General features: G+C 44.8%; 2 protein-coding genes across 3 annotated transcripts; one reads left to right on the top strand and one right to left on the bottom strand.

Moving 5' to 3' along the window:
* Positions 1-9: 9 nt before the first annotated feature.
* Positions 10-27,737, top strand: LOC138629230 (metalloreductase STEAP3-like). Of its 2 annotated transcripts, XM_069712798.1 has the most exons (9): positions 10-35; positions 2,304-2,448; positions 3,943-4,014; positions 11,030-11,091; positions 21,405-21,653; positions 22,741-23,007; positions 23,101-23,628; positions 24,414-24,578; positions 26,332-27,737. In XM_069712798.1, exons 5-9 carry the CDS (start codon positions 21,423-21,425, stop codon positions 26,617-26,619), a joined length of 1,479 nt encoding a protein of 492 aa, XP_069568899.1. In that variant the 5' UTR covers positions 10-35; positions 2,304-2,448; positions 3,943-4,014; positions 11,030-11,091; positions 21,405-21,422; the 3' UTR covers positions 26,620-27,737. The 2 variants fall into 2 exon arrangements, with proteins under 2 accessions (XP_069568899.1, XP_069568900.1); XM_069712799.1 differs by lacking the exons at positions 10-35; positions 2,304-2,448; positions 3,943-4,014 and having other exon boundaries at positions 9,403-11,091.
* Positions 11,848-14,773, bottom strand: LOC138629242 (complement C1q-like protein 2). Its single transcript, XM_069712823.1, has 2 exons — positions 13,928-14,773; positions 11,848-13,181 (listed from the first exon to the last, which is right to left on the bottom strand). Exons 1-2 carry the CDS (start codon positions 14,516-14,518, stop codon positions 13,002-13,004), a joined length of 771 nt encoding a protein of 256 aa, XP_069568924.1. The 5' UTR covers positions 14,519-14,773; the 3' UTR covers positions 11,848-13,001.
* Positions 27,738-27,740: the final 3 nt, after the last annotated feature.

Genomic DNA, 27,740 nt, shown 5'->3' with positions numbered 1-27,740 from the left:
AGCGGGGCAGCCTCCGTCCTAAATGTCCCAAAGAGGTGCAAGAAAGTGGGTTTTTTTTTTGTTTGTTTCATTTCGTTAAGCCACATTTGGAGTTTTATGAACTGTTATTTACTTACAATGCCGAGGAAATTCATTTCAAAGGAAAATACGTCACTAAAATTAGTTTTCATTTTGGTTTAGGGTATCGCCCGCAGGGCTGTTCGTTGACGTGTGCCCTTTTAAAGGCTTTTTTTTTTTTTTTTTTGGGGGGGGGGGGGACAGGTTAACACCTACACGGTAATTAAACGAACTACAAACAGCAATGAAGACTATAATTTGGTGTAAAAAAAAAAAACTGCCTAAATTCCGATATATCAGCTTTAAAGATGGCTATTGTTGCGTAAATATAGAAAGATGTGCGCCAAGAGTCACTAAATGGTGTCGTGTTTTTTTTTTTTTTTTTGGGGGGGGGGGGGACGCTAAACGTCTCTAAAACGGTCCATCGGGTTATTTTCGGTGTTAACAAAGCGTTTTCTTTTCTATTCAAACGGCACTTTCTTGCCTTACCTTCCACATCTGCAGCTGCTGTGGCGTTTGGGCCAAATAGTTCTTCATTACGTATATATATATATATATATTTTTTTTTTATAAATTTCATTTAAACAAAGATTTCTGACGGCACCACAAACACCCCCCCCCTCCCCCTCATATGACAAATATCCGGGGTGAAAACTGAAGTTTTACAGAAACACAGTGATAATGAATAGTGGGTTGGTTTTTTTTGTGTGTAAAATCTTCCGATTATGAATAAAAAATTGCCATCAAGCTCTAATTGGCGATTTGAAATAATAATAATAATAATAATAATAATATGAATGATCGTAATAACAAGCGTGAGCGTGATGGTGGTTGAACGCCGCCGCGGTGAAATCTTCATCCCACAGGCCGGAGTTGGAAGTCATGGCTACTTAATTAAATTCCAATTAGGACAGTATCAATATGCTGTTTTAGCCGCAGAGCCTTTGTGGCTAAATGAGCTCTCAGTCTGCTCTTATCTGGCGCCGCAACGAGAGGCTGCTTTGAGAGGGGCCGCGAAAGATAATTTATAGCTTTTAATTAGTCTTCATTCCGCCCGATGTGCCCGGTGTTCATCACGGGGAGCGGGAGGGGGGGGGGGGTTGAATAAAAAAAAAAAAAAAAAAAACGAGTCAAAAGCGCCGTCACCGGTCCCTGGCAGGGCCCTTAATCAAAGTGAAGCAGGGGGCCGCGCTGCAAGCCACTGTAATTTCCAAGGTGCTGATAAAGCTTGTTGAATAATAGCGGGGGCCCTCGGAGACACCATTTACAGAAATGACTTTATTGACGGCTTAACGTTGGTAATTCATTTTACCTTTCATGTATCGGGAGCCGGATTTGTCGCCGTAATAGGATGATAAATGCACTGACGGATCGCAGCCCCGGTTTTTATTGAGTAGCCTATATACTGGAGCTGCTTCAGCAGCACGCACACGCACAGTCACGATGCTGTGTGTGTGTGTGTGTGTGTGTGTGAACCTGAACTGCTTCTTCTTCTTCCCAAACATAAAAATAAATAAATTAAAAAATGCGGTTTTTAGGTGACCTGTGATCTCCCACCTACATGAAACAAAGGCCAAAGCTCCATTCATTTTTCTCCTGTTCGTCTTCTTTTATTTCCCAGCTCAAGTCCTGTTTTGGTGTTTTGCTTTCATTCTGGCTCACACTCCTGCAAAAAGAGGAGGCTAGACTTATATTTTAAAGGTACAAAACACCAACTATCTCCGACAATTCATTTAATCGCACGCTGTATTTTATAGTTTTAAATTTTAAAAAAAATTTAATTTTTTTTTTTTAAATACGGTCACATTTTTCGTGTAGAAATTAGTAGTTATATATCAAACGGGAAACAGTTTCAGCTGTAAATGTTGCTCAACAAAAGCCAAATAAAGAGACAGCATGTGCAGGGGATAACATAGTCTGTCTGACCTTCACTGTTAAAAATAAAAAAAAATAAAAAGAGCTCAGATTTAACAAAAAAAAAATATTTTTGCTTCAGCTCAAAATAGTTTGATAAAAAAAAAAAAAAAAAAAATGTAAACCCAGGTTAACATTGTAAATCTGAAGACAATTTACACAACAAAAAATATTAGCTTTAGTCAATTATTTGGGCTTTAAATGCTTGAACCAAAAGGATCAATTCATACTTTTTTTTTTCCCCAAAGCCCAAAAAAAAGGCTGCAATTCTATTTTTGTATGTCTGCTTCCTGGTTGTTTAATATTTTCTTTCTGTCTTTTTCCGGTTGAAGGTGCTTGAACGTGGTTTGATCAGAGGTATCAGAAGATGTCCCAGATGACAACGTTACTGCGTGATGATGATACTCTGGAGAAAGTTGTTGAACGGATCCACGTCCACTGCTGCTGCTGGCTCCTGCTGCCACCTGGTGGAGGAAGGTGAGAACTGCAGCAAATGATTCCCTCCGTGTTGGCGGGTTTCCGAGTTCATTCATGCTCAGTTAAAAAAAAAAATAGCAGGTTGGGAAGTGTCGTCAGATGGTGGAACAGAGGATTTAATAATTTTACTCAGTAGAAGTTTCATTTCTGTTTTCTGTCAGTTTAAGGTCCTTTTTAAACGTGACTAAACATGAATCAAATCGGCTCCTGGGCTCAAGTATCCACTTCTGTACAAGTTAAAAGCAGCACGAATACTGTGGCGCCATCTAGTGACCGAAATATGCAAACGATGTATTTGCTGTATTTTTGAGCTGCATCTAACTTCAGACAAAAGCTTTTCTACTCTTTAAAACAGAGTAATGGGATGCAACTAAGTACATTTACTCAAGTAACGTACTTGAGTGACTGCAGATATTTTTATAGACACACAACTGCTCTGTTGTCACAACACAAATACAAAATATCTGGCACTCATAAACGATATACGTAAACAATTTGCAAGTCCCATCAATCACCTCCGAATGGAAACAAATTATTTTAAAAAAAATAATACAAATATGAATAATGTAATACAAATTTGAGATACATGATAAGGAAATTGAAAAAAGGCTGGAAAATGTAATAAGTAAAAAATAGATTTAGATAAAGAAGCTATGTCCAAATAAATATTACATATGAAAATAATTACTTTGCAGCAATAACAATACAGATTATGGTTTTTATATACTTGTTCAAGGTTTCCATGACCTTGTTCTTATGTGGTTTTTATGTTGTCTTAATTTATCTTTCCATTTCCCTTGTTTTGCACCGACTTGGATTGTTTTCTTTAATTTAATTTGATCCTGCACACTGACAATGGAAGAAATTGTGATTCTGAATTCTTTTCAGCCAGTTACAGACGCATCCTTGCAGTACTCTGTATGTCCACTAGATGTCAGACTACAACAGCTGAAACTGCTCTGACCCTTTTCACCACAGTTCAGGAGAGAAACAAGAACAAGGGTGACATCACGAAAAGGAACACTAATCAATGAAGATTAGTGGGATGCAAATAAGATGGATGAGCAGTCTGGAAATAGTTATTTTCCTTCTTAAAAGCAATCAAAGCCTACACTACAAAAAGAGTTGGTTTCTACGTTAAAGGACTCAATAAATAACTTGTATTGATTTAGAACTGTCGCAGTTATAATGTCAGATAAGTCGACTGCCTGAGAGATCTGAACTGCAACAGAAAACAGAAATAAACACACAGAATCGAGACATAATTCAGAAAAGAATACGAATTCCACAACTCCTTTTATATTCTTTGACTTTTCGGGGACAAACGTTACAGAGACATCACAAACTTTAAGGAGATTTCAGCGCCGTCACTTTCTGCCCCTTCAAATATTGAAATGCCAGCGATGTACGGCGGACATGTTTGCATACTAAACGGCGATTATCATTCACTGAGTTTCCTCCCTCTCTCCCTCCGTCTGTCTCTCTCTCTCCAAGGTCCAGGCTCTCTGCAGTAATAATACATGAAGGGCTCCTCTCCCTCATCCATTAATCAGGAGGGAGGCTGAGGTAACGCAGGGCTGATCTTTGGCCTTCACACACATACACACTCACCTCTCCTTAATAATTGAAAGGATATTAATGCAGATAAATAATTAAGCTGCGGGAGGGGGGGGAAATCTTTTCTGAGTTCTAATGAGAAGAGGGGGACAGATTGCTCCTCAGTCTTATTACGCTGTGCTGAGAAGTTTGTGGAGGCTTAAGGTGATGATAAATGGGCCCATTTGGTAATTGGCAAATTAAATCGATGCAGGCACTTTGCTGGGCGTCTCAGCACAATGTCTCTTTTCTGCATTCGTGGATTTTATTTTTGGCTGTTGGTTGGTTGGCCGCTTTGCTTCAGAGGTTATAAGGGTTAAGGGCAAAGAGTTAGGGTTAAGAGTTAGGGCAAAGAGTTAGGGTTAAGAGTTAGGGTTAAGAGTTAGGGTTAAGAGTTAGGGTTAAGGGTTAGGGTTAAGAGTTAGGGCAAAGAGTTAGGGTTAAGAGTTAGGGTTAAGAGTTAGGGTTAAGAGTTAGGGTTAAGGGCTAAGGGTTAAGTTAGTCCCAAGAGGATGAATCTTTGCGATTTCCATGATCTTGACTTTTCCTTTAGCACCTACAGGAGGCTGAAACTGACGGTTAGTCACGAACCGTCTGGACAGCTATTGAATGGACGGCCGTGAGGTTTGGTTCAGATCATACACTGTAAATAAAAATGGGTCTGGAAAGAGAAGCCAATGCGAAAATGCCTTAAATTGCAATACCACTGAGGGCCACTAGGGGCGGGCTCCAATAGAGTCCCATTCAAAAAATAATAAACTTCTGTCCTGATATATAGAGTCATTCTAGTGTCTTTAGCTAAATTCCCTCCCTTTGATCAGTGTTCTGGTGTCCTTCAGAAAATAATACCATCATTAATTAGATATTTGGCATCAGAGAGAGGTTTGTTTGGGGGGCGTCTGGTTTGATTGACAGGCCGTGGGTGCAGGCAGGTTATCCTTCGTTCCTCCTCAGCTCCTCAACTTGAGGCTGCAAACCAATAGGCGGGTGCCCTATTGTCCAGATGTTTGTGGTCTCCTGATTTTACTTCTATGATCCCCTCACTTTTTATTTTTGCTCCACCAACAGGTCCAATTATCCAAATCCAATGAAATATGTAAACGTACGTTAGATGGGTCTGGCTGTTTTCCAGTTTCAATGAGTTTCTATCTACCCACTGCTATTGTGACAGCTACGGCGATACAGAAGTAGCTGTGGCTGATGTTTCAGTCTCTTGAGATTTGACAGCCATGTCTCCCTGTACGGTAAATCCTAGTGACTTTTGGGATCCTCTCATTTTTGGGTTCATTTTGGGATCATCTCATCAGCATGCTGATGTTAACATTTAGTCGGAAGCAGCGCGTCCTCACTTATCTCCCGATAGGACTGCGGATTCACTCTTCTTTGACCATTTGGGTTGCTGTGAATGAGATGAGATGAGACACTTCCATATGTAAACATCTCTACTCGTCTGCTTCTTGATGTCGTAAATACGTGAAGTCCCTGTTGATTTATTTGTTTTGATCCATCCTTTTTTAAAAGCCGTGTCCTGATAATCACTGCTTTTGTTCATATCGTGAAACAGCCCGTGTGTAATGACACACATCAGCCACATCAAGCAGTGCGGGCAGCAGCGTATGCATGACTGAGGGAGTCTATCTGTGTGTGTGTGCATGTGTGTGTGTGTGTGTGTGTGTGTGTGTGTGTGTGTGTGTCCGTCCTCATCAGCCATGCTGCCTGGGGCCAGTCTAACCTTTCAGTCAAGTCTCCGAGGAGCGTCTCTCTCATCTGGCATCCTCGGCCTGTCACCGTCATCATCCAGAGGAGAGATAAAAACATACAGTCCTTATTGGCTTCGGTACAATAAAAGCCGCCCGCTTCAATGACTTATTTCTGTAACCTTTACGCCCCTATATTCAGGACTGACAGATTTGTATGACACGGGATCCCAAAATCCTCCTCAGAGACGCAGCGATAAATTAATCATGTCTCAGATAAGTCATTATCAGATCTGAAGGCAGACAGATGACGGCCATTTTGCACAGTTTGACTTTTCTAACGGTCACGATGACGCAATTCACAATAGTAAATGAATTGGCTGTCTTTTCTATGGTATTAATAGCAAGCAATGAGTTGTCAGTGATGTTCTGCAATCTGCTGCATGCATGCAGATGCAGTTTGAAGTGCGTTTTTTTTGCGGTAAATTTGCAGAAATGAGAAAATCTTGCAATTTTTGTTGAACGATAATCACGCTGCACATCACTGATAGATTTTTATTACGCATCTTTTATTATTTACCTATTGAACTTGGAGAACCATGAGGCTCAAAGTTACAAAATAAAAATAACAAAAGTGACTTAGCTTTACAGAACAGACAGTTTGCTTTCAAAATAAGACCTGGTCGACATCGTTTGGCAGCACGGTGCTTTGAGCTGAATACTAATTCTACTTCATTACAAATGATTAGCTTTATTGTGAATCAAAATACTTGCCGAACTTACATTTCGCTTGCACTGAATAAAAAGTTAAAGGCACGCAAGGGTCGACGCGGAGAGAGTTTCAGATGGAGCAGCAGGTGAATGTTGGACCCACGGTTAATGCGCTGAAACGTCTTTCAGTCCTGACAAGCCGGGGGAGGAGGCCGGACATAAATAATGACAACATAAATGTAGGGGGAGAACGAGGGGAGGAGGTAGATGATGAGTGTGAGATTGTGTGTGTGTGTGTGAGAGAGAGTGAGATTGATCTGTGCATCGTCTCCTTTAGCCTCTCATTACGGCCCAGCCCCGAGAACAAGACGGAGATGCGTTTCTGACAGTTGTGCCGTTTTCCAGCCTGTAAATCATCCGTGTGAGCGGTTTTATTTGGGTGTTCTGGGCTCAAATGTCCTCACAGAGATAGAAACATAATCTCCTAAAGAACAGACATTACAGCTGCGTTTGAGCACGACTTAGTGATTCAAATTAAAATCAATCATTCAGTCAATCAATTATTTTATTTATAGTGCAAAATCACTCTGGAAATAATGGTCCCAATTAAACTGAATAGAATAATAGACACCCACATTAAATTATCAATGTCAAAATACGATTATTAATAAAATATAATTGTTAAGGAAGTGTTGCGACATCATGCAACAGTGGCATGCAAATGCACCGGGAGCTAAAAAGAGCATAACGAAGGGAAGGTTCAGGGTCATCTGAGCCAGTCCTAATTATAAGTTTTATCAAAAAGGAAAGTTTGAGACCAATCTGAGCGGTAGAGGGAGGGTGACCGTCTCATGAATGCAAACTGGGAGCTGCTTCCTACTCCCAGCTCCTACTGCTGGGGGCTCCTACTATATTTACAGAAAGTCTAGGAACCACAAATAAGTCTGAAAGAGTCTGAGAGCACAGTGATGAACTGGGACGACACGGAGTAGAAATGAAGGATTGTATTTCAGGTGAAAGTAGAATTAACGATTAAAATTAGAATTTATATTTGAAATAGACTGATAGATACAGATTAGTCCAGGATTCAGTTTCAGTCAGAGTGAAAACACTGGATGTGAAACATGACATCCTGCTGCAGTGCTAACTTTGAAGGCTCCACATTACAGCAGAGTCAGAAACCCCAACAACTCACAGATGGGATGTTTTGTGTTTTATCCATAACTGGCATATTATGGCTGCATTTTCAATTAAATGACTGTTTTTGATTACTTCCACAGTTGTTTTGGGCTATAAAATGTCCGACTTTTTATTGAGGTTATTACTACGAAGCCCAAAACAGCATTTATTCACACTCGAGAAGCTGCGACCGGATTATTTTCGAACCGCAACAAGTCATTTAAATAGTTTCCAATTAATTTCCAGTTGATCGCCTAACATGTTGAGAGACTCCGAGTTTTTCAGCTTTGAGGCTTTTTTTTTCTTTGCCGGCTTTAAGTTTTTGTCCTTTTAAAGTGTCTCAACAACAACAATAGCTCAGTAGAATACATTTTAAAAAGTTATTTTAATGACTCAGAGGACGATGATGTGATCTCTGAAACTCCCCAGATGTGAGCGAGTGAAAGAGGTAGGAAGAAAACAAAAAAAGAGCAAACAGAATGAACACGGTCGCTGACATACTGTAGAGTAAACACACGTGGTGAGTATTCCCGATGCCATGTGCAGCACTGACAGGAGAGCCGGGATGTTTATTGTGTTTGCCGAAGCACTTATTTGCCAAATAAGCCTAATCCTGAGTTTATACCCTTGAAGGGGCGCAGATGTGTTCTTCATTTGCTTTGATTCTTTTTTTTTATTTACCTCCAGGAGAAAAAGAAATATGCCCAGTCTTCTTCTTCTTCTTCTTCTTCTTCTTTTTACCGTTCTCCGTTTCCTCCCCTCTCGCCCCGTTCTCTCTGTTTCCTCCTCGTTTGGCCGATTAAACCACGGAGCAGACCGACAGATGAAGTGACTCAGCATTTGGCCGAATCATTCCTCAGCATGTGAACCCTGAGCATAAATTCCACCAAAGCATAGGAGAGACACTTCTATCTGTTCTGTATGCCGTTTGGGCTGTCGAATCCATAACAATGCATCATATTTGATGCATCGTACGTCACCGTGGTACATAAAAATGTTTGTGGACATAAAAGTCAGCGGTGAGCATGAAATAAATGTTGTGAAATATAAAGTAGCGTAAAATGGAAATGCTCAAGTAAAGTAAACAGGATTGAGAATTGCTCTGGATCCCTCATAGGTTCTTAATGATAATTACTGTATACTGTAATTATATGCGACATATTGTATATGAACGACCCGTCTCTATTTATGTCATTTATTTGAATCAATTTGATTGTTTTAATCAATTAGCTTTCGCTGAAATGCTACAAGAGAACCAGACGCTCACTCGCCATCACTCAATGGTGTTTATACTGTTAGAGTTAGAACTAGTTAAAATGGAGCTGTGAATGAGATAAATAGATATTTAGGTCAAATATGTCACCGATAAGAAGAAGCAAAGCATAAATACTTTACAGTTATACTCCACTTTCAACTTCGATACCTTAACGGAACCAAAATGAAGGTTATCAAATTAATTTGAAGCTTGTCGAAAAGCATAAAAAAAAAAAAACAGCTACTAAATTAAACACTAATGATTACTTTGGCTGAATAAATAAATTAGCCACAGGTAGCCGCCGGTAAGGCGTCACGGTAATCACAGGAAGCTCTCATCTTACGTCGTTACTGTAAATCATGTGTTGCGATTGCTCGCGGACTGGAAAGACTGCAAACAGCCACTGTCAATAAGTTTCATTTGACTTCATGTAATCGAGCAGGGTCGCCTGGCTTAACATAAAGACTGGAAACGGGGGCCGGCGGCGCGGTGCCGCAGCAGACACGTTGGCGCTGCGGATACCCAGCGTGCTGCAGCCGCACATCGAGGGAGGCGTCGCGCAGACGCCATGTAAGCAGCGCGTCCCAGGCCTCACTTTTAACAACACCGCGCTTGTTCTCCTCGTTGGCAAAGTGCGCCCAAAAGCCAAGAGACATTTTCCACGTAAAAACAAATAATAGATAAATATTCTCTCATTTCTGTAAGAGAACAATAAAGGAGAAAAAAAAAGTTCTACCCCAAACACAGTCCCACTCTTCACTCTCGAAGAAAAGTCTTTACAAGTAATTCTACTTTTAAACAAAGATTACAATACTCCCACTCTTTTTCCTCATTTAGTCATTTTCGCACGGTCCCTAAACACTCAACATATTCCTCAAACAAGCAATTCATTAAAGTTGAATCCATTTGGCTCGTTCTTTTCTTTCACAGATTCATTGTTCTCATCCACCGTTGTCTTTAATGCGACGACTCTTCTTCCCTTTAACTTTCTTTGTTTAGTTTTCCAGAGAGGCTCTTCTTCCCCACCAGCTGTGTGGATTGTGAGCTCACCACACTAAGACTTTCTCAAAAAAGAAAAAAAAAAAAAAAGGAGGAAGATAAGCAGAAGGTTTGAAAGCGTCAGATAAAGAAAAAAAAAAAAAAAAAATTCTGTCATTTGCATCTCGGGGCACGAACTCGGATCAGCGATCACCGCGGCGACGAGGGGGAAAAAAATCCGCAGGGCGAAAGAATGAGGAGAGGGTTTAAAAATGTCCACATGATTTAGCTGGCCGTTGCCGGCTGCGATATTTCACGCCACGTTCACGCTGAAATCGACTCGAGGCCGGCAGGTTCGGCTGCAGACACGCGTTCGGGTCTGTGTGTTGCTCTTAGATTCGACCGCAGAAATCAATCAAGGTGATCACGGCTAAAGAAGGCGGCAATTAGACGTGCACTCTAAACCTCGGCAGCAGCGGCGTCTGCGACACATGCTGTCATTACTACAATGTGCTGCCTGTTGCTCGGCTGCCTGTCAAGCTGAATTCCCCCGCACACTATAGGTGTGTGTGTGTGTGTGTGTGTGTGTGTGTGTGTGTGTGTGTGTGTGTGTGTGTGTGTGTTGGAGGCCTTGTCCCACTTATCTCATCCATCAGAGAATTTCACTACCCCGCCTGTCAGTCAGCAATCCCTCACTGTCACCCAGACTGGAGGGACGGAGCAAGCCCGATCATCTATTGTCTTGTTGTGTGTGTGTGTGTGTGTGTGTGTGTGCGTGTGCGCGCGCGCGTGTGAGCATCCGTCAGGCAGCTGGTGACACGTACCGCTGTTGATGTCTCAGTTGGTGTCAGCAGCTCCACTTTTCATCCCCGAATGCGGCGGCGGCGGGCCGAGAGCCGTTCCGAGGCCGCCTCTTCGCTTTGATCTCTGAAACGGTTCGAAAGACCTCCGCCGGTTCACATCTCCGCACCGCCGCCGTCGCCTCACAGAGACGCTGATTGAAGGCTGCTTGCCGCGCGAGAAACACGAAGTACTGCAGTTGCCCCGCGGAGAAAATCAAACCTGCGCCGGCTTTAAATCTTCACTGGAGATTGTTTCGCGTCATTTGAACCATAAACGACTGTTGACTCTGCGTCGGCTTCATGTTTTGTCTCCTCTGTTGCAGAGAATCGAGGAAGACGATCGAGACCCACAGGGACGGGGCTCGACGTCCGGGTGGTTCAGCAGGTGAGTCGACCCAGATGTAGATCGTCACGCGGTCGGCGACGCTAACGCAGAAACCAAACGAAACTGCGAGGTCCCGGCGTGCCGGTCCTTTTCCCAGTATTACACCAGAGCGTGTAACACACCCGCTCGTCCGCTGGAGGGGGACGCCGCGTCAGCGTCACGCTTTGCCTCGCTTAGGTGTGGAAAGTAAACGTTTCCCTTCACGCAACGCGAACTATCGATTTGTGATGATAATACTCAAGAAGAACAGAATCCCCTCCGACGAGGACAGAGTCAGTTTGCGGAGTGCAGGAAAATCAACCACCACCTTAATAGAGGTTTATCTAACCAGAGGTGCTAATATTTGCTTTCTCATGATTTCCATTTAAAGTGACAGGAGTGGTGTGTAAACAGCTGCTTTGTGTGTTTTCCGGAGGGGGTGACTCGAAAAAAGAAGAAAAAAAAAAAAAAAAATCTTACAACGCCCACGAAACAGCTGTCATCTATCATCTCGATGATATTTGAGTCCAGTAAAGCATATTTACATCTAAGCAGGAGCTCTTCTTAGGCCGCAATCCAGCACGGCGCAATCGGACCGGCAACTATTTTTTTTGATAGATTCCAGAAACGGCCAAATGTCTGCGAGGGGATAAATGGCAGTCCCAAATGAATTTGAATACATTTAATGGACAGCTTCAGATGTAACCTCGTTGCAGGTGCAAGGGATTCACTCGGTCAGAGATTCTCACACGGAGCAAACTTTTTTTTTTTGTCAAACAGTATTTATTGTCATGGATGAGAACAAAACCGAAGGGCTCCAGCGAGGGTGCGGGACGTCCGCCCGCGTCCGTTACCGCGCGGTTACTTAGTGAAACACTGAACACGACTCAAAGCACCGCGGGTTCGTCAGTCAGAACTGTCTGCAGCTTCTGCAGTTTCCGCTGACCGTGTCGAGATGCCACTGTGCTGCAGGCCTGTTTAAAGGACAGATTCACATTTAGTTCACTAAAGAGGAGGGGAGAGGGTGGGGGGGGGGGGATCTCTCACGCTTTTAGTAGGCGAACTAATAGCTAACAAGCTTGTTCGCTCGGTTGCAAACTAACGGGAAAAAGAAGTGAACAGTTTATTCACAAACTGGATCTGGTATTTACTTCCTTTTTGTCTGCAAACCAGAATGAGCCCTTCATGCATACGCAGCGAGGGCGAGGGAGTTCAGTTAATTGCGACCTCGCCACTAGATGGCACCAAATCCTACACACTGCTCCTTTAAGTAAACCCCAGGCAGCGCTAATATGCTACGACCGCTTCCTTAACTTGGCGCTCTTCGTCTCTCGGTCTCAGACTGTCAACATGGTTTCGTTGTTGGTCAAGACGGAAACTAAAATTTGAGCGAATTGATTGATCATTTTAAGTAAATCTACTGATTGCAAACATCTATTTAAATGAGATTTTGCCTGAAATGTCAGTGTTTCCAATGCGGCTGTGACCAAATAGGGTAATTTGTACTCTCGCTGGTCTGACATCCGATTTGCGCCTCGATTTCATTGCATTTGTTTTGAAATATTACATGCGCACTGCGATTAATAAGAGCTTGCAGTTATTTCCCCCAAAGCAGTTTGGAAAAGAACAGGTACATTTATAGGGGAGCTCTGATTTACCTGGAACATCCATTTTCTCATACTGAGATATTCGCCTTCGTGGTCACTGAGGACAGCAACCTCTAGAATAACTTAAATAAATATATATATGTATATATATACAAAAGGGTCTTTGACATAATGAACAGAACATACAGTTTCAGATAAGACTGTCAATGTGGCACCTATCTGCAACAGAACAGAAACATATTTGACCATAGACTTTACTGGAAACATTTTTTTCAGTGATGGTTACTGTCCAAGGACCTGCTGCTGCTGCTGCTGCTGCTGGGTTTAGTCGGGGTATAAGATAAAGCCGGAGAAGGTGCTGTACTTGTTGTTGTTGCCTCCGTGAGCTTTGCCGCCGTCCAGTTTGACGTAGACCTCGTCTCCAGAGTCCAAGTGCAGCACGGCACTGTTGCTGGCGTAGTCGTAGTTCTGGTCTGCGTCCTGAGCTATGGCGCTCGCCCGAACCTGGTTTGAAAGAATGGAGGAGAGGGAATGCCTGTAATAGACTATGAGTATGATAGAAATAGAAGCTGTAGAAGCTGAGAGGCAAAGTGGAACAGCAGTCGTGCGTAAAATGGTTAGATTCTAATTTTACATCGAGTGTGAACTGAATGACCAAAAAAAAAAAATAAAAAAATTCGACTTTGATGTTTATCTAAGTTTGAACTGAATCCTCTGAAAGCCCCTATAATGAACAGGTACCATGTTAAGACTCCTCCGTGACCCCGCATCCAACTGGAGACGTATGCGTCTGAGAAGTACGACTCATCCGAAGGGGATTTACGCATGAGCGCCACTGACAAACAGAGCAGGCAGACAGGCTTAGAGATGACCGAAAATTTCACTGATGTTACATCGAAGTCATATAAAAGCAATGAATCGGTTGACTACGCAGTTCTATAACTCGTGTTGAGGGGAGTAAAGGGCGAGTCGTATGCCATGCTGCGCGCTTTCGCGTAAAATCCACACGCTGATAAGTTTACGCGTCTTGCATGGAATATTATGAACTTTTAAAAAAAAATTTATTTATCATTTCTAATCAAATTGAATCAAATCTAAAGTTAGTTGGCACCTTGTTCTTGATGTTAAACACGTTCATTTGGATTTGTAGACGTAGTTTCCACGAACAGCAGCCGTTTTAAAATGGGTTATAATTTGCCCACAGCTCTACAGGGGTCTTCGTTATTGTTCGTTTTCAGTTCTAGTCATACCTGTCCGTTCTTGCACAGGTCGGCCCACATGCTGGTCCCGTCTCCTCCCCGCATCAGCACATGGTACGTGAAGAAATAGATCCCGGACACATGGCAGGTGAACTTCCCGGTGCTCGAATCGTAGTGGTTCCCCAAGTTTGTAATCACGTCGTCAAACTTTAACACCTCGTATCCCTCGTGCGGATTCTTCAGACCGACGTAAAACGCGATCCTGAACCCGGTCGCCGTGGAGTTCACGCTGTCCGTCTCACCCCCCGCAGCTCCGGTCAGCGCAGGGAACGCGACTTTGCCGTCGCCGCGCTCTCCCGGTGGCCCCCTCGGACCCGGGGGACCTGGCTCCCCCGGCGGCCCCCGGGGTCCCGGTTTCCCCGGTCGTCCCGGCTCCCCGCGGCTCCCTTGCGCCATCGGTGGCTGCGGAGCGACACCGTTCACGTTCTGGATCACCTCCATGGCGGTGGCGCCTCCCGGTTTGGGGCTGTACGGGTCGCAAACCATCCGGCAGGTGCCCATCATCTCGTAGTAGTGCGCGGAGGTTTCGGAGGTGCGCAGGAACAGGAACGGGACGGCAACGGCCAGAGCCAGCAGGACCATCGCGACGGCGGTCACCAGAAAGACCACCGACCACTTCCTCCGCGCCGTTCGGGGACCAATGGACGACACAATATCCGTGGAGCTGCTTTGGGAGGGAATCGTGACAGAGGACAGAGGGATTCAGGAGGACAAAAACAAAAGAGATATGAAGTTCAGGAAGTGAGCATTAACTCGATCCAGCTCTTCTAATTGGTGTCTTCCAGCCCATGGGCAGCGACTGTGACCGGAGAGAGGGTGCGCCTCTTGGCTGGATGGATGGGTACGCGCGGACAGCTGCGTCCAGACGTCAAAGTTAGCAAGATGAGACCGGAAGATAGGGTTATGGCCTTCAAAATAAAACCCTAGCTGCAATTTGTAAAACAGTCAAAAGGCATTTCAACTGTTGAGGACAATTTTCAGATGCTGATTTTGTCCTACATTACATTTGACATTATAAACGTGATCCTTACACGTAACTTAAAGTAGATGCTGATGTATTACTTCTATTGAACAGAGTAGCTGTGTATGAGTATTTTCAACTTTATTTATACCATACAGCTAAATGAATTCAAAACATTTATAGAACAGCTAAATATTAAATATTAAGATTTTACATAAGACAAATCAGTTTATATGATGTGAAAAGCCCACAGTGTTATAGATTAAACAATAAGATGTAGTTGAAATTAGCTGCACCTCCCCACTACATAAATAAACTTACTTTAGGAGACATTTTGAATAGTGTGATTGTACTGAAGTAAACTATCTGGATACTTAATGCACCACTGCAGGCTAATCACTACATTCAATTCTTCTTATTAAAAGCAGATGTGCGTCCTTTTTGAATGAGGCTTTTATTTCTAAATGCTGAACAGGAAGTGTCCTCTCAATTTGACAAAAGAAGAAAGGTGCGTGAAGTGCATAAAGTTGTGTGCACAGTTGTTATGATCCTGACCACATAGATGAATGTATGAATCCATGCATACATGCACAGCCTTAAAATGCCACAAATTCATATTCATTTTCACAAATCTCAATGGAATCGAGCCACTTAGAAGTTCTGATAGGCAGAAAACATTGCGGGCATAATTTATTCATTTATCCACTAATGGAAACGACGCTTCCTGAAATACGTCTGTTGACAAGAGTTAATAGAAAGGTCGGAGGCTTAGATTTAGACGGAAGTATAGATGGAGATGGATCGAGAAGTAGATGGAGTCCGATTTGCTGAACAGCTGAAACTTGCAGCAGTTGAATACACGACCACATTTTGGACTCAGACCACGAGGGGGTCCTTTCAAAGTCACATCAGATGGCCGAGGGCAGGTTCACGACGGTGACATCAAATGACCGACTGCATTGGTCACTCCCACACTCCCACCAGACAGAAGGGGGAGTCGGGTGTGTGTGTGTGTGTGGTGTGATGGATCAGCTAATCTATGCAGGGAGGGGACCTGAGATGTCTGACGGCTGTCGACACCTCCAGCTCCGAGCTCCCCGTGGCTGCAGGGATATATTTGATGTCTTGTTTCACAAGATGGAGCGCCGCCGGCCTTGAATTCAGATCCTCCGACAAATTAAAATTCCTGCCGTGCACGCAGCCAATCATTACTCTATGGCATACAGATTTGTCTTAAATGCCTCCTCAGCCTCTTTTGTTTCTTTTTTTTCCCCCCGGTGAGGCCACTGGTGTGTACTTGTTCTAACGGTGGGGTTTGTGTGCACACATCCGCTGAATAAGAACTATTAATGCCATTCACTGGTTATTGCCAAAGACTGCAAGATTTTGAGACACTCAATAGAGACAGCCTTTGCTCATTGAAAATAAAAGTGCCTATTGATTTTCTCGTCAAGCTCAAAAAAACGTACCCCGAAGGACCTGAAATACTTGAAAACTGCGGGTCGGGCGGGAGGGGGAGGGGGGCGAGGGGAACTAAGCACCTGGAATTGGAGCACAGGCCCCACATCCACAACAGAGGCTTTAGAGCTCAAGGCGACGTGGAGAAATCTTCACAGGCTGAAGACGAGGCTTAGCTCAAGCCCGGCGCCCCAACCAATTTCAGCTTGTGCTCAGCTCAGCTTTAACTCCCCAGAACACGGCTCCAGCTGGGCTGCTCGTGTCTGAAGGTGAGACAGCACGGCAAGTCATGAAATCGAGGTTAAAAATCTGACGATATATATATATATATATATATATATATATATATATATATATATATATATACGAACGTCCCGGCCGAGCTGGAAATGTGTGTTTTACATTTTCATCGACCGCAAACTGAAAGAGGACGAGTGAAAGTAATAAAGAGCACAAAAAAAACAAAAAAAACAACTAAAAATAAGTATGCAGGGAGGCACACAGAGCACATTATGCTCCCCGAGTCTGCTACGCGACTGCAGAAATGACCTTTACTCAGGATTAGTACAGTGAACTGTATCTGTAGGCTACGATGAGCCATGCACGACACACTGTCCACATTATGCACTGCCGAGTCTGAGATCGTCCCGCCCGGCGCTGCTGTCGTGCACACAAACCATATGGAGAGACAATTGATTAGCTGCCTACAGACGCGGATCTGTGTGCAATCAGGTAAAAACTCCCTTCTGAGCGCTTTAGTTTAATATCTCGAAGGGAATTTTAAAATGGGGACGAGAGTTACGGAGGTCAAAATACTGCCGCTGAAGAAAACAAATGCAAATGAAGAGAAATAAACCTTTTGTTTTCATAAAAGAAGTCTTAAATCTTTTACTTCAACTCGTGAAAAATGGGATTGAAAACTAAATCGTTTTATATTTATGTTGGGTGTAAATTAAAACCAGTTGTTGTCTCGTCTGACTTTTTTTTTCTCTCTCTTTAAAGGCTTTTCAAAATATTTCCAGTCAGTAATTCCCTTGAATTACTGAAATCTGATTGACCCATTGACCTTAAATGGAAATCACAATGTTAGAAATTGTGGAATTACTTTTTTTTTTTTTTTTACCTTGAGTTTTATAATAATCTTTTGGATTTTTATTAAATCAGACTCGGTTGGTGATACTTTTTTATGGGATGGTGTGCGATTATGGCAACTGAATATATTTACATTTAGTAATTATTTCTCATGGTAACGCTGTTTTTATTGGTAGTGGCCGTTGTTTTCACACTGGATAATAAGTCCCTTCAAGCTATCGACAGGAAACGCTTTCAAAAGAAAATATTTCCCGGAAATCCATCTGAAATTGGTGTAAAATTTGAATGGTGGTTTCTTTAGTGGTGTTTGAAAGTGGATAACTATTTGCAACTATTTCCATAATTCAGAGATTGCTGATAGTTGCTGCTGCGTGCGATTTACAAGCCATTCCAATAAACTCATGAATTAAACATCAGCATGAGAAGCTGCGTCTTGCGCTCAGTCATGTTACTCAATGAGCCCATTGATGGCCACAAACCTGGTCTGTTTATCACATTTTAGTTGTCCCCTGGAAACTTTTCTTTTGCAGTTCATTTCCATTTTGTTCATTGCTATTTGCAGTATTTGTGTATCTGGTTGTGTTTTCTGTCGTTGCAGCTCAGAGTTGATGCTCGTATTTGCATGTATTCTCTTGAGTTGCACCTTTTCTTTAGTTTAGTTAAGCTTTTGAGTGGTGCGACAACCTTCTCTAATTAATCTGACTGATAAATGCCAACCGCACGATGAGCAAAAAGAAAAAGGCCTTCGAAACATTTGCGTGTTCAAAACAGCAAAGAGAAAAGCCTTCAACAAAACTGTAACCGCCGTAGTTTCACTGTGTTACGGCAGCATTTATTCGTCAGTCACTGCAATTACCGTCGGTTTGCATTAGCAGAAACGTCCCTCATTTCCTGGTCATAAACGTCACGGGGTATTACTGTAAATCTGAGCGAGAAAGCATCGCCGACCCACAACGCGACAGCGACGACAACTTTGCAACATCAGCTCCCGTCTCGACGGTCGACCCTAATCCCGCGCGAAGGGGCGCCGGGGACACCGCCGCCCTCCCTGGATGCAAAATGCCTTCTTGCATGTAGCGGGTTCGACAGCGAGGTCCCGTGGGGACGTTAACGCGGCCGTACCTGTCCACCTCAGCCCAACCGCTCGCCACCTCTAACACACTGTGTCCCATCCGGGCCGTTTACTCCATGCAAGTCAGGGTGAAATACGCTTCGCTTCTCACTGACCTGCATGCATTATACAACCACCGGACCTGTTGCATGCGGGACCGTTAAACCCTGTCATTTCTGGGGTAATTAGACAGCATCAAGAAGCAGAAAAGCAAAGATAAACTTGCTGTACACTATTTATTATTTCAGCATTTTAAATCCACGCGAGGAGGCTTTTATTTTTGCATTGAGTTGCCTTGTAAGATTAATGAGTTCCCACGTCAGGACACATTAGTAATCAATACGTATAGATGAATAATTTCTAAATTAAATATGTATGTCAAGGACTGCGACCTTTTGCATTATAAACAAACACAAGGCCATGGCTCAGAGAGAGAGACTGAGAGAACGAGTGTGTGTGTGTGTGTGTGTGTGTGTGTGTGTGTGTGTGTGTGTGTGTGTGTGTGTGTGTGCGTGCGGTGACACTGATGCAGTGCAGCGAGCCGCGGGGATTCAACCTTTTGCAAGTGGCAAAGGCAGACGTGATGAAGTCATGTTGACAGTGCATAACCTGCGGCCACACATCTTTTTAACACAGTTTTGCTTCTGCTTTTTTGTTCTGATCCCAAGGCCCGCGTATCAAATTCACCCGTTTTACGGCAGCAGAGCGGGAAAAGGGAGACGTCGCTGTTAAAAAATGAATCACAAGGGGGGGGGGGTGATTTTGAGATTTCTTGTGTTGTCATCAAAGAGAGCATAAAGCAGTTGGAGAGCTGCAACTAAATCAGTTGTCATAGTTGAGATTACAAGCGTGGAAGCAGCTCTCCGAGTTTGTAGCAAGCTGCAACCAGCAGTGACGTCGCCCGTTGGTTTGCGAACGGCTGTCACGAAGTCTGGAGTCTGGATTTTGGTCCGTCGACATCTTGCCAGTTCGGAGCCAGAAGTGACCGAAGTGACGATACTGACGGCCCTAACCTGACTGCACCGCAGGCCTGTCAATCAAACAGACACGCACTGATTAATGACGGGATTATTTTCAGATGGACCGCCAGAAAACTAATAAGAATGAGCAACTTTAGCTAACAACAGCGAAATATCTCGTGGAAATTTTTTCTATTGACTCGAGAATATTATGAGAGAAGTCGAACGGGAGTCTATGGAGGCTTTTTAGAGCCGACCTCTAGTGGCACTCGGTGGTATTGCAAATTTTGGCCTCATTTCTCAGATCGTGAGAGTAAGATGAAAGTATGTTCCAAATATCACGGAAATCCATTTGATAATGTTCAATTATTTTTACCAAAAATATATATATATAAATATTAAAAATAAAAAAACTATGTCTGATTACATTATCCCAATTGATCATAAACCATTTTAATAAGCGGTGTGCCACAAGGGTCAACTCTTGGCCCAGTGCTTGTCTCTGTTTACCTCCTGCCCCTCGGCCACGCAATCTATTACTCTGATATCTCTGATCAGTGTTATGCTGATGACACACAGCTGTGTCTTTCTTTTAAAAAAAAACAACAACTCCCTGAAGCTAGACACAACCCAGTACAGCCTTGCTGCTCTTACATAATATAGTAATATATGTCTGGCAAAACAAAACTTAATTTCACCGGCATGGATACTCCCTTCAGTATCCACGGTAGTGTTTTATTTGACTTTCTCTTGATTTTAAACTGTTTTGTTCACTTCAATCTGCTTATTTTTTTACACATACGGTCTCGTCTGTCTTGTACATAATTACCCACCCCCGCTTATTTTTCCTGTCATGCGGTTTCCGGGCAGACTCCTGTATCACAGTTGCTGCAGAGAGCACAACGGCTCTGCTTTATCTTGCCCTCGCAACGTGGGGGCGTGGCTTCAGCCGCCGCGTCATCTCAACAGGAAGAAGCGCTCCGGTTTCCAGACGCGGGGAAACGAAACAGCTGCAAGTAAGTAAAAAAACAACAAAAAAACAACAACAACCGCGGCTGTAAGTACAACCAAATGATTCCGTCGTGTAACGTAAGACGTTTGTTTTGTCGAAATGTCGCGTTTACGCGTTGGGGGGGGGGGGGGGGGGGAGTAACTTTATTCGGCGGCGAAGTTTCCACGAGTTCAACCAAGGACAGTAAGAAGGTGCTCTCAAACCGTTTTACTTGTTTTGAAGCGAATGCCCATTTGGATTTTCTGAGTTTAAGGTTTTAATCGCTTTCCGGTCAGCTGTAAACAAACACAACCGCGTTCATGAAGGTAGTGTCGGAGTCGTGGCGGTTTTCTGGTAAATTCGGCATATTGCTGGATGATGTTAAAAGCGAGCACGCTTTTATATGTTTTAGTATTTGCACCGCTAATGAACAACATGCAGTGTGCGCAACTTATGTCCAATTTGTTCCGAATGGAGTTAAATATAAAGCTCGATATTATAGGTACGTAATTTGCGGCCGCTGTAATAAGGCTGCGTGATACGCCTTTATTGTATTATGGGATGGATGGCGACTCATCGCTCTGATGGTGCAGCATTGGATGTAGGACATGCCAGTTGAGACACGGTGGTAATGAATCACACTTCTCTGTTCTAAAAAGGAGCAGACAGATGAGTGATGGAAACCTTTCGGTAAATACAACCTGCTGTCACACATGCGCGTCTTCATAATGTTGATAACTCTCTATTTAAGGTGGCATAAAAGAAGAAATGGCAAGCATCTATAGCGTGGTTATCTATTTATTGCGTGTACACATGAGTAACTACTTGAGAAAATATCAACAGAAATAATCACAATAATAATAATAACCCTGTCCCCTCTCTCTCTCTCTCTGTAGGTTTTTTTTAAGTGTATTATGCCCGATCAGATGTCTCGGCCTCTGATCCGAGGACGAGGAGACGGGGGAGGAGGCTCCAGACACCTCGAAGCCTCCGCGTCCGCGCCCGGCGTCCCGCTGATCGGCATCCTGGGAACGGGCGACTTCTCCCGCTCGCTGGCCACGAGGCTGGTGGCCTCCGGCTACCACGTGGTGGTGGGGAGTCGAACCCCGAAACGCTCCGCGGCTACTTTCCCCAAAGAGGCGGAGGTGACAGCAACTCTCACATTCACACTCGCCGTATAATTGGTGTTTTTGTTTCTCATCCCTCCGGGGATAATTACACATTCCTTTGACTTTCCCCGCTGGGGATAATAACTGTTGTTGTCCCGCTGAATTCACCCCGAACAGACAAGTTAAAGACGAGAGTCAGCCGTGGGAAGAGTGCAAAGCGGTTAATCTGCCCTGTTATATCGTCAGACTGTCAGTGTGTTTCTGTCGGTGCCTCATTGATCCGTCAGCCTCTGATTGATTGATCAGCTGCAGGATTTTTTTTTTTTATGCATTTCTTTATCACCGTCACCGTATACGGGTGAGATACAAACGAATAGTGGAAAAAAAATATACCGTATATCAGCGTGTGTGTTTGACTAAAGTCAACTTGGCAAGTCGAGAATTGTGCATTTTAACAACGTAAGATGGTGTTTTGTGCTTTTACTGCTCATTAGCAGAGACATCGACTCCTCTCAATGACGCGACTGCTCCGGATAAAGATGGAGAGGAATTGAGAAAACAGGGGAGATCTCCTGTCTCGAATTCATGGCATACATTTTCTAAAATCCCATGAGCGTCTCCAAATTCTCAAATCTTTCGTTTTTGCTTTTTCATCGTGATTAAAAATGCACCTACTGCAGGTGACTCTCCATCACTATCCTCATTTATGTTTTAAAATACTGCAAATTATATCCCGCTTAGAAATAGCCTTCGAAAAGGGAGATAAAAACAGAAGTACAGAGGGTCGTTGCTCTGGAGATGTTCAACCGCCTCGTCTCCTCGCTTTTGTGTAAACTGAAACTTAACAGGGTGTCGCCGACTGGAGAGCGGCTGGTAGTTGCAGGTTTCAAATCATCACATTGGGAGTCTTCGGTCCGAACTGTCCGTAAGAGCTTCACGTTTCGTAGGCAGATACGGAGACCGTTAACACAACAGAACGACCACCAGCTTGGTTCTGTTACTATTCTTTATCACGCAGACACTGTATTCAGTCTGTCCTGATCCAGGGAAACTACGAATGAAACTACACGAAGTGAAACGTGGGAGTTGTAAAGTACAGTTATTTTGTATTTCCGTCTTCCAGGTGACGTCCCAGCTGGAGGCAGCGAACCAGGCCGACCTGGTCTTTGTCGCCGTGTTCCCCGAGCACCACTCCACGCTGGTGGAACTGAAGCCGGCGCTGGCAGGGAAAACGCTCGTGGACGTCAGCAATGGCCTGCAGATCAACCGAGACCGGGCGTCCAACGCCGAGCAGCTGGCCGACCTCTTCCCGGAGAGCTGCGTGGTCAAAGGGTTTAACACCATCTCGGCCTGGACGCTGCAGGCGGGACCTCGGGATGGGAGCAGGCAGGTAGGACGAATCGGCAGGCTCGCGAGTTCGGAATAAAAGGCGCAAAGGAGTTCGAAAGAGAAACGCTTCTGAACATCTGTCGTTTCTCGCCAGGTGTTTCTGTGCAGCGACAGTCAGAAGGCGAAGAGCGCGGTGACGCAGCTCTGCCACAGGATGGGCTTCATCCCCGTCGACGTGGGTCTCCTCTCCTCTTCTCTGGAGATCGAAAACCTCCCCCTCCACCTCTTCCCCTCCTGGCGGATCCCCGTCCTCTGCACGCTGTTCCTCTTCCTCTTCTTCTACCTCTACAACTTCCTCCGGGACGTCGTGCAGCCGTACGTCACGGCCGGCAAGAGGAGCTTCCACAAAATGCCCATCGAGACGGTGAACGTCACCCTCCCCTCCGTGGCCCTGGTGATGCTGGCGCTGGTCTACCTGCCCGGTCTGTGCGCCGCCGTCCTCCAGCTGTGGCGGGGCACCAAGTACAGGCGCTTCCCCGGCTGGCTGGACCGCTGGCTCGCCGGGAGGAAGCAGTTCGGGCTGTGCAGCTTCCTGTGTGCGGCTCTACACGCCGTCTACAGCCTGTGTCTTCCCATGAGGAAGTCCGCCCGCTTCCAGCTGATGAACGCCGCCTTCAAACAGGTTCGATGAGGAAGTAGATCGAGCTTTGTTAGATGTTTTCGCGGATAATAAAAAAAACAACAACAACCAGGATATTAAAATGGCAAAGGACGAAAAGGAAAATTCATATTTAGAAAATGTGCCATCACAACACGATTCATTTGTACGCCATCGTTCCGTTTTCGTAGCCACCGTGTTATACGAGTTGGAAAATCCTCTCTAGTGTTTTCATGTCCTTTTGTCACCAAGTTCCTTTCGTACTGGCCTGAAACAAAGCTGTCGGCATCCATGTTTGCACAGTATTTGTCAAGTTGCCAAGTTCGCTCAGCGCTTCTTTCCTAACGTACCTAATGCTTTGTGTTCGGTCTGAACACGCCACAACACAGAGCTCCAGTCAAACAACGTCAGACAGATGAGCAAAAAAAAAACAAAAAAAACACGTGAAATAGACAGAAGCACCACCAGTATGTCATTTTAGAAATTTCTAATGCAGTCAGATGACACAACCTAGAAAGACCCGTCTAATATGAAACACCGATTCGGACAGACGCCAAACAGCATCAGCCGCCATGACAGAAGTCGTAAAGTCTCTGCAGCCGTGATTTGAATTCACAGAAGCGACGACGTGCTTCTGCAAGCCAAGAATCTCCGGCGCACATCACGGCAGTAGTCGCTAGTTGCGTGTCAACAAACGTTAAAATCAGCGTGCTGCTGTTGTTTTTTTTTGTTGTTGTTGTTGTTTTTTGCGTTCACCCACTTCAAAAGGCCAACTGCAAGTTTGCGTGTCTTGGTGTGTCCTCGTCCAGGTGAAGGCCGGGCAGGAGGACTCGTGGGTGGACGAGGACGTGTGGAGGATGGAGCTGTACCTGTCCGCGGGCATCATGGCGCTCGGGCTGCTCGCCTTCCTCGCCGTCGCCTCGCTGCCCTCCGTGGCCAACACCGTCAACTGGAGGGAGTTCAGCTTCATACAGGTACGCGCGCACACGCACACGCACACACACACACACACACACACACACACACACACACACACACAAGACTCCTCCTCTAGCTTTGAGTCCAGATTGACAGGAAGAGACGTGACAGACGAGCAGGACCTTTGACATGCAGGCGGGCCGGCGTCTGTCTGATGTGCAGACAGATGAACTCTCACAGCCGCAAACATTCGAACACTCCCGAGTGTTTGCTCTCCTGCAGCTGCCCCAGATTTGCTCTTAAACTGGCGCTGTGACGAAGCCGTCAGGAGTGTTGTGACTCAGTACACACTTCCTCCTCTTCCTCTTCCTCTCCTCTCCTCTCCCTCTTCCTCTTCCTCTCCACCATCATGGCCTCCAGTTCCTCGCGGTCTGCCGCTTCCCTTTCATCTCCCCCGTAATCCGGTGGCCGTCGGATTAGTCACGTGCCGACAGCCGGCGTGACGAAAGGCAACTTTCTGCCCAGCACATCCAGACCGGCTGCCAACAGCTGCAGGACTGCGTGTGTGTGTGTGTGTGTGTGTGTGTGTGTGTGTGTGTGTGTGTGTGTGTGTGTGTGTGTGTGTGTGTGTGTGTGTGTGTGTGTGTGTGTGTGTGTGTCCGTGCGTCACTGTTTATTTTGCTAAAAGTCTCACAATTCAGCGGTGAGACAAGTTCAACCTGCTGTCGGCAGATTATCGTCTACTTGACCTGCACGTTGTGAATGTCACCAGTTTTATGAATCGGAGGAAGCCGGGCGACTTTTAGAGCCTCCACGTTGTTAGGGGAACTGGAAACATCTGACTGGATGGCGTCGTGATAAGTGACATAAATAGAGTATTTAATCACTATCAGTCGAGTGCAGCGCAGTAAACACCGACACCCCAAAAATAAAAGCCGACTGTCCGGCAGAGCTGTCGTGTTGGATTCCACGGTGAGTGCGGACAACTGTTTTCGTGTAAAGTTCGACTTTGGGCTTCCTTATGTTTATTTTCACAGCACTATAGCGCATTCGGTGAATAACTTCTTTTAAAATGAGTCTTTTAAGAACAGGCTTTAATAGCGTGTTTCGTTGGGGAACTACTTTCTGCAGCGGATTATTATACACATCCCCGCTTCTGTCATCACTACCCAGTTTTGTTTTCTTTTCTTTTCTTCATATTTGATTAAAGGTTGAGAATTGCTGCTTTTTTTTCTTCCTCAGTATTTTAAAGCCCTCTAATAAATGTTAATTATGATCCGTTCAGCCTAGCGAGTGTGTGTGTGTGTGTGTGTGTGTGTGTGTGTGTGTGTGTGTGTGTGTGTGTGTGTGTGTGTGTGTGTGTGTGTGCGCGCGCGCGCATGAAGGAAGAAAAAAAAAGTTTAACCCCTGGCCCCGACCCAAGCCAAGGTTATTGTAATTAGTGGCCCCTGGAGCTGCAGTCTTTGTCACACACACACACACACACACACACACACACACACACACACACACACACACACACACACACACACACACACACACACACACACACACACACACACCCGCACACTGGTGGGGTTGGTTCGGGTCGTGTGTGTTGGGTCAGTGTGCGTCCTCGGGCTCCGTAACACTGAGCTCATGTAGCAGACCGGCCGCAGCTCTGACGATGCGGGTCGTGTTTGGACGGCAGCCGGACGTTTCCGGTGCGTTCGCCCTCATCGTCACTTCTCTGATCTTTTTTAAGGAGAGTATCTTGAGTTTTAAATGCATTAACTCCCCCCCCCCCCTCACCTTCCCCCTCTTTTACAGTCCTCGATAGGTTACTGCGCCTTGTCCATGGCCACCGTCCACACCCTCCTCTTCGGCTGGAACCGAGCCTTCGATTCGGCCCGGTACCGCTGGCACCTGCCTCCCACCTTCCTCCTGGTCCTCATCCTCCCCCTCGCGGTGCTGCTGGGCCGCCTGGCCCTGCTGGCGCCCTGCGCGGCCCACCGGCTCCAGAAGATCCGCCGCGGCTGGGAGAAGGACCGACACATCCGCTTCACGCTGCCGGACGACGACTGCCACAACGGGTTGGAGGAAGCCAGCCACGTGTGAGAAACGCCCGGCGGAGAGGTGTTTAACACTGATGGCGAATGTGAAGCCGCTGCGTCGACGACAGATTGCAGAGAGTTTTTATTTCAACAAGGTAGCTGGTAGCTCAGTACAGATATTTAACCAGTAGACTGGTGGGTAACACCGTTATTGCACCACGCATCAGTAATGTTATTTAGTTTGTCCTTTAATTTATTGCAGAGCCCGACTGATGCTGGATCTTTGAGGCCGATACGTAAATCAGTGCTGTTCTTTTAATTTATACAGGTTATAATAGTTTTATTGAAGTGATGGGGCTGATGAACTTTCCAGCAATGTGTGCCACAGTCTGCTCTGCTGCGATGCTACAATGAAGCCGCAGCGCCCCCTGCTGGACAAACTGACGACACCGTATCTGAATTGACCTCAAGCAGCCTTTTTTTTTTCCTGCATTGTGTGCTGTAAAAAAATACATTTTTATATTACATAGCATTATGAACATCTATGCCGGTATCGGCCGATAAATCAGTCGGGCTCTAATTTGTTGTTTCCCGTCTGAAAGCGTCAGTCCAAAACTGAAGAGCAGTATTAGCTGTTTGATTCATTTATTACAAATCAGCCTCTAATTGATCCGTTTAGTGAATTTAGTTCCCAATCAAGTCTTTTTAAATCAGAGTTCCTCTCTGTGATCATCAACAGTCGACTTGTCTTTCACTGAAACATTGTGCTGCACACGTGTTAATGTCTTTGTTTCGTCCTCACGCTACAAAACATGTTATTTATTTGGGAGGTCATTTTGTTTTGATATATAATTTAGAGAACTCTTAAGTTGTGTCTGTTACTTCTGTAGAAGAGCGAGTGTGAAGCAGACACGTGATTAAAAAAAACTTGCCTTGGCACCCAATGCAGCCATTTTTTTTTTTGTATTATTTCGATCTCATGTTTTCGTGAATAAAACTCCTGTAATGAAGGTTTAAAAGCTTCTCTGCCTGCTACTGACTTCCATACAGTCCCTCGCTTGTTCATAAAGTGCCAAATTGAACCTCAAAGCGGGCCGTTCGATAACTTCTCAATGTTTCCTCTGTGAACGTGAACGTTGTGATTTGTTGCGAGTTTTCATGTTTAACATTTTCTTATTTTCAATG

The sequence above is a fragment of the Brachyistius frenatus genome, unplaced genomic scaffold (genome assembly GCF_029030835.1).
Source record: "Brachyistius frenatus isolate BFR_SWC_R1_liver_20210118 unplaced genomic scaffold, ASM2903083v1 Contig_112, whole genome shotgun sequence".
NCBI classification, from domain to species: Eukaryota; Metazoa; Chordata; class Actinopteri; family Embiotocidae; genus Brachyistius; species Brachyistius frenatus.
Note: the sequence above shows the minus strand (reverse complement) of the source record. Positions and strands in the feature narration are given on the sequence as shown.